This window comes from Lagopus muta, chromosome 1 (assembly GCF_023343835.1).
Source record: "Lagopus muta isolate bLagMut1 chromosome 1, bLagMut1 primary, whole genome shotgun sequence".
Taxonomy (NCBI): domain Eukaryota; kingdom Metazoa; phylum Chordata; class Aves; order Galliformes; family Phasianidae; genus Lagopus; species Lagopus muta.
This window is the reverse complement of record NC_064433.1, coordinates 123,744,974-123,760,378: the sequence shown is the minus strand read 5'-3', so window position 1 is coordinate 123,760,378 and position 15,405 is coordinate 123,744,974. Positions and strand designations below refer to the sequence as shown.

Below are 15,405 nucleotides of genomic sequence, written 5' to 3'. Positions count from 1 at the left end.
AGCTAATGTACATGTCATCAAATATATTTGTAGTGACCAACATATACATATCTGAATCTTTATATAGTGAAAATATAGGCATATATATATTCATATAAATTCTATATATTAATGAACTACTAGGAATTATATATTTCTGTGCTGTTCAAACATAGCTACACTGACATACCTATTAACATATGCAATATTGTTATCATACTACCATGAGCACTATAAATATACAAATAAACATAATAAAATGCATACGGACATATACTTACATGCATTTGCTTAATGTATTTATGTACAAATACAAAAATCAGTATTCCTGGATTGTCAACCCATCTGTTTGTTTGAGCACGGGTTTCCAAGCATTAGATTCTTACAGTATGCACCATACCAATTAATAGTTGGAAAGCTTCAATGCATACTTTGACAGTGTCTCTGCAGAGACATTGAAATACGAGATGATTTTAACTCAGAGTAAACATATTGGAGGAGATATATTTTTGTGCCCAGTTTGTAGAAGCTGTGGACCTGACAAAGTCTCCTACCTTTACACAGCTGAAGTAAATTCGTAAGAGTTGAATGCAATTCTCCCTATGTGGAAACGACTTATGGTTGCTTCCCACCAAAAATATTTGTGAGTAATTGAATTGACACTCCATTGAAAACTGAATCCTCGCATCCTGCATAAACAGCAGAGTAAAAATAGATGTGTATGGATTCTGCCAGTAAAACAAAATAAAAGCCGTACAAACAAGAAGCTCTCTTTTGTTCTTGGAATTCCTGAGTGCCATTCACAGGACCGCCTTGCCTTCATAAATATGCCCAATACGTGTCAGTGCTAATAAGGGTCAAACAAAAACATGGGGAACAACTGCTAACCTATAGCAGTTTGATTTAACAAAGGATCTCACTTGATTATGCATCACACAAAGCATTCCAAATATATATATTTTTTTGCAAGATTATGCATATCAGTGGCCAGATTCCTGGTAAATATGAAGAAGAAAAAATTATTGGTTTCAATGGCACTTGCTTTATACCATTTCAAAATATGGTTTACCGTCTGTCTTCCCCTTTTGTGACATTTCTTCATGGCTTTTTGCTAAAATTAATCAGACATTATTTTTCATTCACACCCACCTTGTAGCTTCTTCCTCTTTTCATTTTTCTTATTATTTTCTTAAGTATAAATATGTCTAAAGAACAGTGGCAATTTTCATTAATTTTCTCTGGAAACATGAGCGCATATTTGTCTTTTCCTTCACATTTCAACAAGACAAAAAACAAAAAATCAACATCAAAGGTAATTAGACAAAAACCTTTTCTTTGTAGTATTATACTGCAGTGAGCATGAGCATCTGCAGCTTCTGTTTTTACAACTTTCATTGTTTATGCAGCTAGAAGCTATTTCTAACTTATACCACAATTCTGACCATCACTTCATTAATTCAGTGATAACCAGAACATTTCTTATTCTCTGTTTTTGTCATGGTATATGATATTTCTTTTTAAAAACATATCTGTGTCTATGGTCTAAAGAAAAAAAAAAAAAGTCTGTACGCACTAAAACATCTATAAGCATGTAATTACACCATGTGTTCTTAGTAACCAAGAATGAATTGCTTCTGAAATAAGTGCCCTCAGACCCCTCCATGCACAGCAGAAGTTCATTAACAAAAGCATCTCTCAGGGCTAGAGCAATAGCTGCCAAAGGAAAACACTTTCTCATTTTCAGATGTCCACAATTGCAATTACACCGACTGTTAAACATGCTTTAGCATAGACGTCTCTGCTGGACAAGGGTACAGAACTCCTAATTAAAGGGCTTCATTTTTGCCACAAAGGGAGCTAGATTGCAATGGCATCTATTGTCCTATGCTTAATGAAGGATGAGATATAGTTTAAATAATTAGTAACGCTGCTGGAAAAGAATGCGAGTAATTAGCATAGCTTGACACCTAAAGCTACACACTAGTTGCTGTTGTTGGCATCAATAATGTGTTGATTTAAAAAGAAAATTGCAAGAAAAGAAAACATCACATGAAGCGGTTTTGTTTTTCTTCTTCGAAGATACTTACTATTAGCCACCAATTTTTGAATGAATCCACTACCCTACTGACTAGCACATACTCATTCTTTTAGAATTTTTTTTGAAGATTTGCGTAACCCATCTATCAAACAAACCCTATGTATTTGAAAACCCTTGGCAACAATATAGCAAGCAGCAACCTGTTTTTCAGATGGGTATTTTCTGATTAACTTGAACACTGCATTTAACGCTGACATCTGCACATTAACTGTAACTTAACAAACACTAAATGCAAGCTTGAACCAAAGACTTAGAACAACAGCAAAACCAGCAGTTACTGAAGAAATGGTATTACCATTTATGAAGAAGGTTGCCTCAACATGAAAAGGGAACAGACAATCTTGCCTGTTCGCTGCTAAGCAGTGATGTAAATAAACCTAATTCCTTTATTCCTAAAGAAGAAATCCAATCTACTAAAGAGAAAATCTTATTCTCAGAGTTTAATATGTAAAACAGCTCACACTACTGAGATGGAAGAGGCAATGAGGAAAGGAAGGACATCAATTTCTGATTACCTTCTTATGAAAAGAGAATGGACTCTGGATCTGGATGGAACTCACCTAGCCTACTATCCCTGGCCTCAGACTGTTGTAACTGGTGGCAAAATTGGTATTGGATTGGTATCGCCACAGGGATTAACAAAGTAAAATAAGTCTATTTCACTCATGACAAAAAGGATAGTAATTGGATTTCATGTCGGCTAATAATTTCCTGTATAAACTACTTCCAAATAGTTTGAGTACAAGGAAAGTGTAAGTCTAAACAAACAAACAAAAAAACCTGTACGGATAATGACAGAAATTGCTTCTGTAAGAAAGAGTTATTTGATCCAGGCCCACTCTAATCATTAAATTAGTACTTGAATTCATTGATGAGTCTGCTGTAAAGTACTCTATTATGTTTCTGCCAGGTTTGCTAATCTGGGAAGCATCTAAGGTGAACACTGCTTGTTTGTTTGAGATACCCATCCAGAGTCTGCGTAGGCATCTTTGCACAGAAAAGACAGAGATTATGTAAAAACACACATTTTTTTCTTAACCATGTGCCATATTAAGATCTCAAGTAAAGACATTTGCTTCTTGAAGTCTTCTTCCAAGACTAGCCATATCTAAGTATACCAGCATAAGAAATTTTGTTTAACATTTACTGGCATTCTCAAAAATGCACTTAGCTAATACCGAACTTCAAAGGTATTTCACATCAAATTACACATTCCTACTCTTATCAAGTTGATAAACAATACAGGTGTTTAGTCTCTGTTAGCTTGCTGAACCGTAGCACCTGGCAAGCATTCGCATTTAGAGCCCACGTTCCATTTTGGCAGTGGCTAAACTCTTCATTATTTAAAAAAAACAAACAAGCACTTCTTCAGGGGAAAAAAAAAAAAAAAAAAAAAAAAAAAAAAGGAAAGCTGAAATAACAACTTTAACTTTAAAAAAATTAATTAAGAAATGGAAAGAAGTTATCAGGTCCAAGTAAAGAACAGAGCACGATATGCATATCTGCACATGCACAGAGGCATGAAAAACAAGTGGCATGCAGAATTTACCTGCACTCACACAAAGTTATCATGTATGTGTGTAGTCTCACATTTTCATCTTCAAGTTATTTAAGAATATATTTCCAGTTAGTTAAATCTATTAATTCAGTTTCTTCTCATATCTCCAGAACTGTGGTGGATTATCTTCGCGCTCCACACTTGTGTCTTCTCAACTTAACCAAGGAATCCCCCCCAAAACGTACGCAGACAAGTACATACAGACTAGCCTGAGGAAATCTCATTAATTCCTCTACTCTGCTTGCAGCATCTAAATCAATGTGTTTGGTTCAAGGCTGCTTGATGGCCTCAGTGGGAGCCTGCAGAGCAACCTGAGCAGGTCTGCATCATGGCCTTTTGTTTCACTCAGTGAGGACACCCCACATGGGCCAGGTGGGTGCCAGCTGGGTGCCAGGTGAGAGGGGGGAACCATGGAATGCCACAAGGAGCTGAAAGAGATTTTTGGTTTAGTTTCTTTCGGGGCAGCATGGGAGGACTGGGGCTGGCATTTGGTCTCCCTGGCTGACAAGGCAGCTCAGCCCCTGAAATCAGCAGGTATAATTGCATTTCTTATTAGCAGTGATGCAAAGGGTTTTCTATGATAAAAACAGCTTGATAAAAAATAATCAACAGCAGAGCATATGCAAAGAACACCAACATTTCCATCAGGGCCTGCGTATGTGCAGCCAACACAAAACCCGGCCAACTGCCATGAGGGAAGATGTGGATGGATGCAGACAGATAAGCTAATACTTATCTAATACAGATAGCTTACTGTGCTAGCAATAGTGTACACTGCATGCAGCAGAAAAATCAAAGCACAACCAAGGAATCTTTCTTCAAGGGAAAACCTGATCCCTTTCTGATGAGCACACAGCGGTCTGTACATGCATCTCACCTGATGACAGATCGCACACCTGCCTTCACCAGCCTGTGCCCAAACAAGGAAACACAACACTGAACAGCAGGACACCTTCCCTCCCCACCACTCCATATGGGGTGCGAGGGCAGCACTCACCTTCAGCTTGTCGTAGCGCTCACTTAGAGCTGCCACCTGATGGTCTCGGTGCCGCCCGACCAGCTTGCACAGGGCACAGATCAGTTGGTCGTCCGTCACGCAGTACATGTTCACCTTCTCATCCTCGTGCTCTAAGCACATTAATCCCCTGATGTGAGAGTCCGGGATGGGCTCAATCAGCCGGTGGCCGGTGAAAGGCTTCTTGTTGGGGTGCGTGGCTTTCAGGCATTCCTCGCAGTAGGAGACCTCGCAAGTCACGCATGTCTTCACTGCCTCCTGGGCAGGGTCCTGGTCACAGAACTGGCAGAGGACCTTCTCACAGGAGGACATGCTGTTGCTGTCGAATGCCCGCTCCCGACGGGTCTCACTGGGGGAGTTGGGCCCACTCACCGAGGCTTTCTGAAAGCGGTCGATGATGTTCTGCAGGGTGACGTTGCGCTTGAGCCCCTCTAGACCACGCTGGCTGAGGGTGATGACATAGCGGCAGGTGGGGCACTGGAAGGCGGTGATAGACTCCACCGGCTCGTTGGAGGCGCAGTGGGAGACCAGGATGCGGTGCGCGCAGTTGAAGCAGAGACTGTGAGCGCAGGGCAGCAGCAGCGGGTCCTCAAACAGCTCCAGACAGATAGGGCAGGTCAGTTCCGACTCCAGTGTTTCCATCTTCAGGCAAAGCTTTCCTGTGGCGTCAGCGAAATCCAGGGAAGCTGATCAGCTATCTGGAAACACACGCAAAATTCGATTAGGCGACAAACAACATGAGGGGTCAGCCATGGGGGGTTGCCAGCTTCGCCGCGGCTCCCGGTTCTATCGGTCCACCACTCCGGGTGGGAGAGCAAGCAAAAGTTTTGAACCTGCACATGCACATATCAAGGTATTTAAAACCAGATGGCTTTTTTTTTTTCTTTTTTTTCCCCCCTATTCTCTCTGTTCACTTAGGAATGCAAAGCAAAAGCTCCTTATTCTTTCGCTTTCTCTTTCTCGCTCATGCAATTGAGGAAAGCAGCAGATGTTTCTCTGCACTGCTAAAAACCCAAAATGATTAAAACAACAATGTGATGATTTTCAAACAGCCTACTACAGCAAAATCAGATTTCTTTTGCAGATGCTGTTTTTGGCTTTGCTAATCTAGTAGTAAAACTTTAAACAATTTCACCTTTGTATAGCATTGTGCAAGAGTTAGCCCAGTATATAACAGCCAGTAACCTTACATTTCTCTCATCGCTATTTTAATTCACACAGTTCTTTTCTCAGGTTGAAATGCTAAGTTATTGTTATAGCACAGCACCTAGGGTACATATCTGTGTTCACATGTGTAAATATTTGCATGGATATACACAGGGAACAGTGTATCAAGGAAAGCACGTGATATTTTTATGTTTTTCATGGATATATTTATCATACTATATTAATATACTGCTCCTCTGTATTTCAAGGTAATTTGTACCGTATGTACAGGTACATGCACGTGTGTAAATATGACACGTGTGTTTGCAGTGAGATAAATTAGCCAGAGGATTGCAGTGTCCTAACTGAAATACCTCAAGAAAGATGAAGCATATGAAATTTCTACTAATTGAGCCCAAATTCCTGATGATTCTAACCTATGAAAAGAGCCTGCCGTGAGAAAAATACTGAAAAGTGAGATTTGGTTAAGGGTTCGTCTGTGTGCGTGCTTTGCTGTGTAAACACTCTCCAACGCTGAAACTCCTGAATTATGCTTGCTCTAGTGGCCTTATTAACCATCTGAGGTGGATTAGGAATCTGTGACTTTTGATGGGATTTTCTTGAGGAGGCGGCAGTGCAGCCCTCTCAGAGATCTACTAAAACTTCATTTTGCTCCCAATTCTGCTTTCAGCATCACAGAGAGAATGCGAAAGCGTCGCCCCGCGCAGCTCTCCCTGCAGAAGCTCCCGTCAGGGCCCCATCGCTGCCGCGAGTGGACAGCTCAATGAGGCAGAAGCAAGAGCCGTACCTCCTCACAGTACAATCTATTTAAGCTTTGTTGCTCATAACCAAGCACAGCTTCAGATGGCACAGCTGCATGGCCCCCACACTGTAAAGTCATTGTTCTGCTGTGTGAACTCTCGCCTCCTTCCCTGACCAGGAAGAAAGAGGGGCGGACAAGAATCCCCCCAGACAAGTCTTGGTTCATTAAGGGCGAGAAGAGCTGGGGCTCATTAGCAGCCTTGGGAACCAAGCGTGTTTGAACCTCCTGCACTTCATGGCAATTAGAGCACAGGGCACGGCAGCAGGAATACTACCTATAACCCCAATAGGAACCACAATAAAATGGGAGAGTTTGACAGGCATGGAGGCAAGGTTCAGGGTACCTGTCAGCATCCTGCACTGCCTGCTTGTGGGAAGAGCAGCAAGACGTCCGTTCCAGAATGCGCTTAGAAATTAGAGTACTCTGTCTCTTTGCACTTGGGCTTCCTTTTATTCTGCCAAGAAATTTGAGTGCTTAGGGAAAGGCACTGACTCTGTCACAGAATTTGGTTTCCTGACTCTTCTGTGATGCTGATATTACTTGAAATGAAGTTCAGTTTGCCAAAGACTAATTCCTTTATAACTATCCATCAGATGCCATAATTGCATGGCTCATCTGGTCAAAATTAAAGGCCTGGCAATTTGATATAAGCAGGAAGACAGCTTCTCTGCTCTCCCTTCAGCCATAGCCACACAGCAAAGCAAAAGATGAAAGCATTTTCTGCAAATGAAGAACAGTTTGTCTTCCCTCCTCTTCACTATCTGTATCACACAAGTCCCAGAAGATAAGAATCTCATTCACTTTGTTTGAATCCCTTCCACACCACAACTGTATACCTCATCATCCGCTTATCCTGCGGGCTGAAAGCTGCACTGGAAATGGGAGAAGGGGATTTGGGGCTGGCAGCAGACAAGGTTTTAAGGAGGCAAATCACCTAATCATTGCTCATCTCTTGGCAGCCTAGTGAAAATCTGCCGACCTCTCTGGTTTGCTTCTTAGGACCATGTTCCGGATATGGGGCTTTTTTCCGTGCTCTTCATTCTGCACAAAATCCCTCCTGCTCTCTCATGTGCCAAAAGGTTTCATTCATTTTGTTTCCTTCTCAAAGCACATTGTCTTAAATAAAAGGATAACCAAAGGTTTTTCTACGTTACTCATCTAAAAGACAGTTGAAAAGACTAAACCAGCAGAAAAATATTTGCATCACTGACTCATGGAAAAGTGTTTGAATCACTGTCATGGCTCTGTCTAAACACCACCATCCTAACTGATAACCCATTCTGATCTATCTGACCTGATGGAATAGCCACTTACTCCTGACTAGCAAGAGCGTCAAAATCTGATCCTAGACTGTAAAATTCTTGGAATAGAAGCCCATAAAAGCCTGTCTCCCACAGTAATCAAAGTGGAGCACGCTGACAGAACCAAACAAAGACATTTCCCTGTTTCCTTTTGCAGCTGCCAGTAAGTCAAAAAACACCGCAACTGGGAGAGAGCAATGAAGACTTTAAGAGGCACGGAAAAGGGGCTGTATTTTCTGGGTAATCCAATGATTGCTTTTTAACTGACTGCAATTCTGCCTTTGCTTTTAAGCTGATGTATAAAGTACATTGTGCAGCTCATCCAGCTACGGAATCTTTTGAACTCCTTGGTCTTGAAGTTTCATACTTTGTGATTTGCTTTTGTGTGATAAGAGAATCCACAGCAGCAGTAATGAGGCAGAAATAGGCAGAAATGTAATGTGTATGGTTTATAATACACACACGGTCAAACTCCATAGTCAACATGGCCTACGTGGAAAGCCATGAAGAAAGCCTCAAGACCCAGAATGGAAAAAAAAAAAAAAAGTCTTTTTCTTTCTTTTCTTTCATGGAAAGTGAGAAGAGAATCTATCCAGGAGTGAGTGAAGCTTCCTAAGAAGTTTCAATTTCAATCCCAGCTCCTCATGTTGATTTCACAGCAGGAGTTAAGGCTGCTTTGGTGCACCTTAAATTGCAGCGGCCTCAGTGACATGGAAGGGGAAAACAGTTGTATGTAGAAGGAGGGAAGATTTAGGTTGGATATCAGGGGGAAGTTCTTTACTACGAGAATGGTAAGGTGCTGGAACAGCCTGCCCAAAGAGGCTGAGGATGTCCCATCACTGGAGGTGTTCAAGGCCAGGTTGGATGGGGCGCTGGGCAGCCTGGTCTAGTATTAAATGTGGAGGTTGGTGGCCCTGCATGCAGCAGGGGGCTTGGAGCTTCATGATCCTTGAGGTCCCATCCAACCCTGGCCACACTATGATTCTATGATTCTCAGCAGATTTTAAGAATCTTAGTAACAAACAGTGGTATGCAAAAGAGCTGGATATGTGCCACGTTCCAGAAGTCCTTGATGTGCCACCTCACTGACAAACCAGTTGGTTACGTTGCGGTGAATGGTGACCAAAATACACCCAAGTAGGTTCAAACAGCATTTTTTTTACCTAACAATCTGTTGACTTAAGACTACCACAATATGATTACTACAAGAAGACTATTCTGGCTCGGCTCTTCCAAACTCATATAAGGGAATGTTCACAAATGCACACAAGACTGCAGACTAAACTAAAAATGAAGCACTTGTGGATTAAATGTTTTTCTAGAAAATACTTGCCAACTTTTTCAGTTAGAAAATAAAATATTAAGTTGCCACTAGATGGGTATGAAAAGAAATTTCACATGAAATATGAAAAACTAGGTATGAAAGGCAATAAAATGGGTTATCCATGTATGCATGCATGTGCCTACATATCCTAGATGTATAGTAAAAGAAGATTTATAGTGAACACACATGCTCTTCCTGAATGAACCATGGCAAGTGCTTAAGCAGTCTACTATCATAATACACAGCTGCAGTTTTCAAAGCAGCAGTATTTTTCTGTTAAGTGCACTATAAAAGGAAAATTTAAAATTTATGTTCTTGTCATAAAATTTGGCATGGGCAATAAAAACCACTTGCAATTTCTTCTGTTAGCTGTAAAACAAAAACGAAGAAAATGCTCTTCTTTTGCCATTTTCTATCCCTCTCCAGGATATAGACAAAATTGCCTTGGGAACAACTGTTCCTTCAAACAAATGAATCTGATTGCTTTACATCACATTCAATAAATATTTCAAATGTGATTAAACCAATGGAATGCTCCATAGTATGGTTTGTCCTAAGTCCATTAGACGTTTTACCTTCTGCACCAGAGACACTAGAGCCAATGAGTCACTTGCGATGTTAGCAATTTGCAGCACCACAGCTAGTGAGATAATCATCTAAGTATTTTAATTTGCTCAGAATTGCACAGAGAACAAATAATCAAAACTCAGATATATTTTTTAAAATGCTTAATGAAAACCTCCATAACATTAAACAAAGCAAGGTTCACATGCCCTCAAACATGAAAATACTTGTCTACTGATTTTTCCTTTGTTTTGTTGTTGTTTTTACCCAAACAGTGCAAATTAATAAATATTCCAAGGGTAGTACCTGTTCAACAGCCTATTATGCAAAAGCACATACAAAACCTGAATAGTTTATCTTAGTCATACATTTTCCCTGACAAAAGAATCATTAGCTGTCTTGTCTACAAGGAAGTAACATACAATATTTCCATGATGTTAAGATAGCTGTTTGTAACATGTAAGGGATATTAATGCAGCAAAGGAACGTCTGCCATGTTGCTTGCAGTGATGCAAAGCCTTGATAACATCTTTCTTCACTTGAACCATATGTTAGTAACAGAATATATTTTCAAAAAGCCAAATCCTGTATGTTCGTCAGTGAGATGAACATATAACAGAACTATGGTCTTTGGCACAATATCATGTATTCCTTCTCACAGGAGCTAAAACAATAATTGAGCCTCAAAAAACTAATAAGAAAAAGGAAGAAAAAAAACATACGAAGATCATAGCTCGTAAATTCAAAAGTAATCAATAAATTGCTGATTTGATATTATATAAATGCTATACTGCATGCAATATTACATATGTGCATAAATCTATACCAATGCACATTTGGAATGCTCTTTGACTTTTCTTTTTTATAGTCTTGCAACCTTTGTAGCCTTGCATTCTTTAGGTACAAGATTTAATACTTCCTCAAAATGCTCAAGAGTAATGAAAGCAAAGGATTGTTTAATCCTTAGCACATGTGGATCAGCATTAGGTCTACAAGCATTAGTGGTGTCTGCCTGACAAACTTATCCCTGAAGATCTGTTCCAAAAATCCCTTCTCCAACTAAATTCACACTTCTCATTGAAGAAACTGTTATTTATTCTGGGGTATATCACAGCAGTGCAACAACAAATATTGAGGAAGTGGGTCACACCAAGTCCCACCAGTCTTCATATGGCTTTGGTTGCACAACAGAGCAGGAAATCTCTCACTTCTAGGGATTTCACTTCTGTACTGCCTCAGGTGACATGGTACTCTTTATAGCAGGCAATACAACCACAAAAATAGCCAGAAATAGTTCAGTGTGTTCCTTCTAGTCATATACTTTCACACACAACTGCTATGTTCAATGCAGCCTGGAAGCATTGAGGCCCTTAAGCTACTGTAATTTTTTTAGTGAAGGTTTTAGAGTGGCTTCAAGAAAGAATATCATTCTAAGCATATCATAGTTGTCCTATGAATTCTTTTCCTGTAGCAAAGGGGGAATCAATAATACCATTTCAATTCATAATCACCACCTCCATCTAGATAAAAATGAGACATTATCATTTCAAAGGTAGAAGCTCAAAGTCTGTTTTTTTTTAATCAAAGACAGCCTTTAAAATAAACAGCAGCAAACGAAGTCCCAGGAACTACAACAGGTAGGAAATTGTGACCTCACTTGCCAGCCAGATATCTGAATTTACACTACCAGCAAGCTGAAGGCATATGGTGCTCTTCTGAATGACTAAAGCTCCCTGGACTTATAAAGCGGTACCTATCACATTACAAGACGCACTGCTGGCATCTCTTGCTTTCTGCTCCTCACATGTGATCATTAAAAAGCCCGCCAAAGTTTTTATTTTATTTTTTAAAAGAATAAGCAAGCATTCTTAGAGCATACTCTGCACATTTGCAAAGGCTAAAATGAGATTCTAAGTGCTGCAAAAAACCTCACCACCCAGCACCAAGGAGTTCCTCGCTCTACTTGCAGTAAGCTGAGCTGCCAAAGATCGATGGTGTATTTAAAAATCAAGATTGTAATCAGGTAATTAGAAAGGGAAATTAGCTGTGAAGCGTGGGAGTGTGGAGGATAAGGAACAAATTATATTTGTTCTCTGAAGGTAATCTATTTTAGAGGATGGAGGTAGTTAGAAACCTCTCTCAGTGGTGCATGAAGCACTCAGCTCATGTGACCAGCAGTAACAAAACAAGAACCTGCAGCTCTACAGCTCCACTTGGAGAAGAAAAATCATTGTGAGGATCCTCATCAGATCCCAAAGCTTGCTCAGCTAAAATAGGGATATCTCCCATCTTACCACTGCCACATGGACCACAGTGAGTGTGCTTCTGCTGCTCCACATAGGGGTACTAAGTTCCCATTCTGTAAGCAGAATTATTTGGGGAGCATTCTTTGGCCCTATAAACCAGAGCAGAAGTCTGCAAATGCATCATAGCAAATCATGAGTATTTAGCACATGTATTAGAAACCTATTCCTCTCTCTTGCTTCCTAGCCACAGAGGGTGGTATTCATATGAAGTGGTCTTTATCAACTCCCATGATAGTTAATAGCGAATGACAGGTATCTTCAGAGGCACCTCCTGTAAACCATTTTAGATTATCTTTAGGATGGAATGATCTGTGCTTCCTAGAACTCATTTCAAATATAGAGAGAACTTACAGTAAAATAAATTAATCCAACAAGGAACCATATTCGGTGTTCTTGAGATCTAAGAAGAAAACAGGCAATTCACCTCAATACTTTTTTTGAAGAATGTTCTTATGAGCCCTGTAATCACTTATTTAGCAAAATTTGCTTTCAAAGTTCTCTTCTGGAATACACGGTTTCTATCATTCTCTACTTTCAAAGGTACAAAAGAATGCATGGATATCTGAATAAACTTGCAGGTGAGTACTGATTTGCAGTTATTAATCCAAATCACCCAAAATGTGCAGAACAGTCCACGACTGAATATTCTGACCCTGACACAACAGGTCAACAAATGAAAACGATGAGATCAGCTAAAAAGAAAAAGAAATCCTGAGCTGTGTGCAGCCTACTGTTCTGTCCCTAAGACACTCAAGGGTTTGGCATCCCAACTCAGCCTTTTCGGTAAGACCATGTATCACTCACAATGAGATGCAAATCAGTCTTCATTCCTTGTTAATAAGGCCAAATCCTAAAGTGGCAAGTTTCCCTTTAACCTCTCTGGAGAACTAAGTCATGTCAGCTGCAAAGAAACAGAAACGCTTTATTGTTTGCCAAAGGCACACCCACTTGTATTTTATTTCTTAAGAAAGTGTTACTTAACAGAAACACACCACAATAAACCCTGGTGATCTCAAATATTTTCCTCTATGCATTTACATTCTTTAAGGGTGTTATCCTTTAAAGACTATTTAAAGACCTGAGACAAACCAAACATTAAGTGTAACCACATAATCTTGACAAACAGGTCTTTAGTAGACATGCTGTGGCAAAACTTCATTGCTTCAAGCTAAGAAATTAAGAACAGCAAAGAGCTGCATTGTATTGGCAATGTAATTTGCAGCTTAGAAACCAAAAGGGTAAATAGCACTAGTTCTTTTTAAACTCTACTGATGACCAGAGAGCTCTGGGAGTTGAAATAAGTTAGGAAACATAATAACACCAATTTCTAATCCATTTTAGCACAATGATAAGAAAAAGAGATCCAATTTACCTATACTTCACGTGATATAAACCAGAAGACTGAATAAAAGCCAGAAGCTCCATTATTAAATTTAAGCTCACTCTTCTAAGAGAGTCGTCTTTCTAAGATGTCATGATACAGCACCTCTGTTGCTTAGAGTCCTAGTTCCTTCCAGCCCTGAGTCACAGGGTCATACAGCTCTTCTCCTGTGCTCAGAGAGTTCCTGATCTTGGGAGAAGCCTTGCCATGTAGCCTTACAAAATTAACAGAAAATGCTTATTCACTATCAGGATATGGTTAAATGTGCTACTGAATGTGCACACACTTGCGTGCAATGAAAAGGACCCACTGACAAAAGTAGTTGGACTGGTTAGTGGTTTACTTGACAACCTCAGATTAATTGTCCTGCAGCCAGTCTTCCAAACAGGCTAAGAGGGAGAACAGAAAAGCAGCTAACATAAGCAATCACTCCTGAGAGGTACTGATACAGTACCTCAGACAGGCCTCTTACTTAAAGGTGCTCAATGTCACTCAGAAAATAGCTTACCAGCTTTTAAGACAGCATGCAAAGAGAAAGCAATAGCTTAATTACATCCCTTTGAGACCCTACTCATCAACAACATATGAAGTCTTGCAGTTTATTTAAAAAAAAAAAAAAAAAAACTTGAATAAATTGTCTGCCTCCTGTCAATTATCAACTAAGCCACCGCTAATGTGTATTACTGGCATACATCTGCACCATCTCCAGCCTCAACCTTTTTTCTGGGAGCTTGCTAAATATCCAGTTTAACACTGGCCTGTTAGAAAACAGCTCTCTCTGAAATACTAAACTGGAAAAAATGGTATTAGAAATTCTCTACCTGCGGACTATGCATGCTTCTGATTCTGCTAAAGAAATGATGTATTTTGTGGGCTTTCAAATTTGCCTGTTAAAAAACTGTAGTGTCCAGACCATCCCTGTGAGTATACTAGTGCCAAGAAGTACAAAAAAACCCACTTTGAACAAACACCACAGTGTCTAGGCCATCCTACTTAGTGTCATAGTTCTAGATTACATAACTTCATCAGTTACAAATAAATAAATGGGATTTAAAAGACTTTGCTTGAGGAGTGGAACAGACTTTAGGGAATTACTGTATTTTTTCTCCTTCTTGTGTAAACACACATCTCAGTCTTCATCTGTTATTTTTAAAACAGAATTATAATGTTCCAGATGTTGTTAACACTATGAAGATGCTTATGCTCCCTTCAGCTCTCATACTTTTGTTGCTTCGTGACAACAAGACAACAATAAGCGCTTGTTTGAATGCACAAGAAGTAAATACAGACTCCCAAAAAGTTCCCTTTTCCCACCCCCCCATTTCTAGTACTGAAAACAAAATTCATCTCAGCAATAGACCAAACCTCCACTTTTCCTGTACCAACACTGAACACCTTCAAAAACGTTTCCCCAGTCCCTCGTGATGACAAGCCCCCACAATCCAGCACTGGCTGCAGCTGGTGAGAAGCCACCCCACAGGTACCCACCGCTGCATCCCGCCCTCCTCCTCCCGGCTGGGCCATGGCTGCAGAGATAGGGACCGCTGACCCTTCGGGAAGTCTGGGCAGCCCAGTGGCAGCCCCCGTCCCAGCAATCCTATCCCAGCGCTGCCCGTCTCCTTCACTGTAAGGCAGCGGCGGCTGGAGCACAACAGGAAAGCCTTCCCTACAATTGCAGGAAAACCCGCTCCACCTAACCACCTCCGCCAGCCAGTCGACTGCCCTTCTTGCTGGGCCGGCTCTGAAATACCTGCTTTCTCTCTCAAGAACCAACCCACAGAGGGTGAGGAAGCAGGGTCCTCTCACAGAGCATCCAGCAATCGGCGTGGAGGCTACAGAGGACAGGAGGCCGTGGGATAGCACCATCACACAGCCAGGCATAGGGCAAGCTCAGTCCCAGGAGCAATTAA

General features: G+C 40.5%; 1 protein-coding gene across 7 annotated transcripts in view; it reads right to left on the bottom strand.

Moving 5' to 3' along the window:
* The window catches only part of MID1 (midline 1), a 248,068-nt gene that overhangs the window by 96,052 nt on the left and 136,611 nt on the right, over positions 1 to 15,405 (bottom strand). For 6 of the 7 annotated variants that reach the window (XM_048951145.1, XM_048951186.1, XM_048951170.1 and 3 more), the window contains exon 2: positions 4,633 to 5,348. In XM_048951145.1, coding sequence (XP_048807102.1) covers positions 4,633 to 5,292 — 660 coding nt within the window. In that variant the 5' untranslated portion in view covers positions 5,293 to 5,348. Of the gene's footprint in view, positions 1 to 4,632; positions 5,349 to 14,983; positions 15,101 to 15,405 lie in introns of those variants that run through there. The other variant, XM_048951155.1, reaches the window with a different exon arrangement.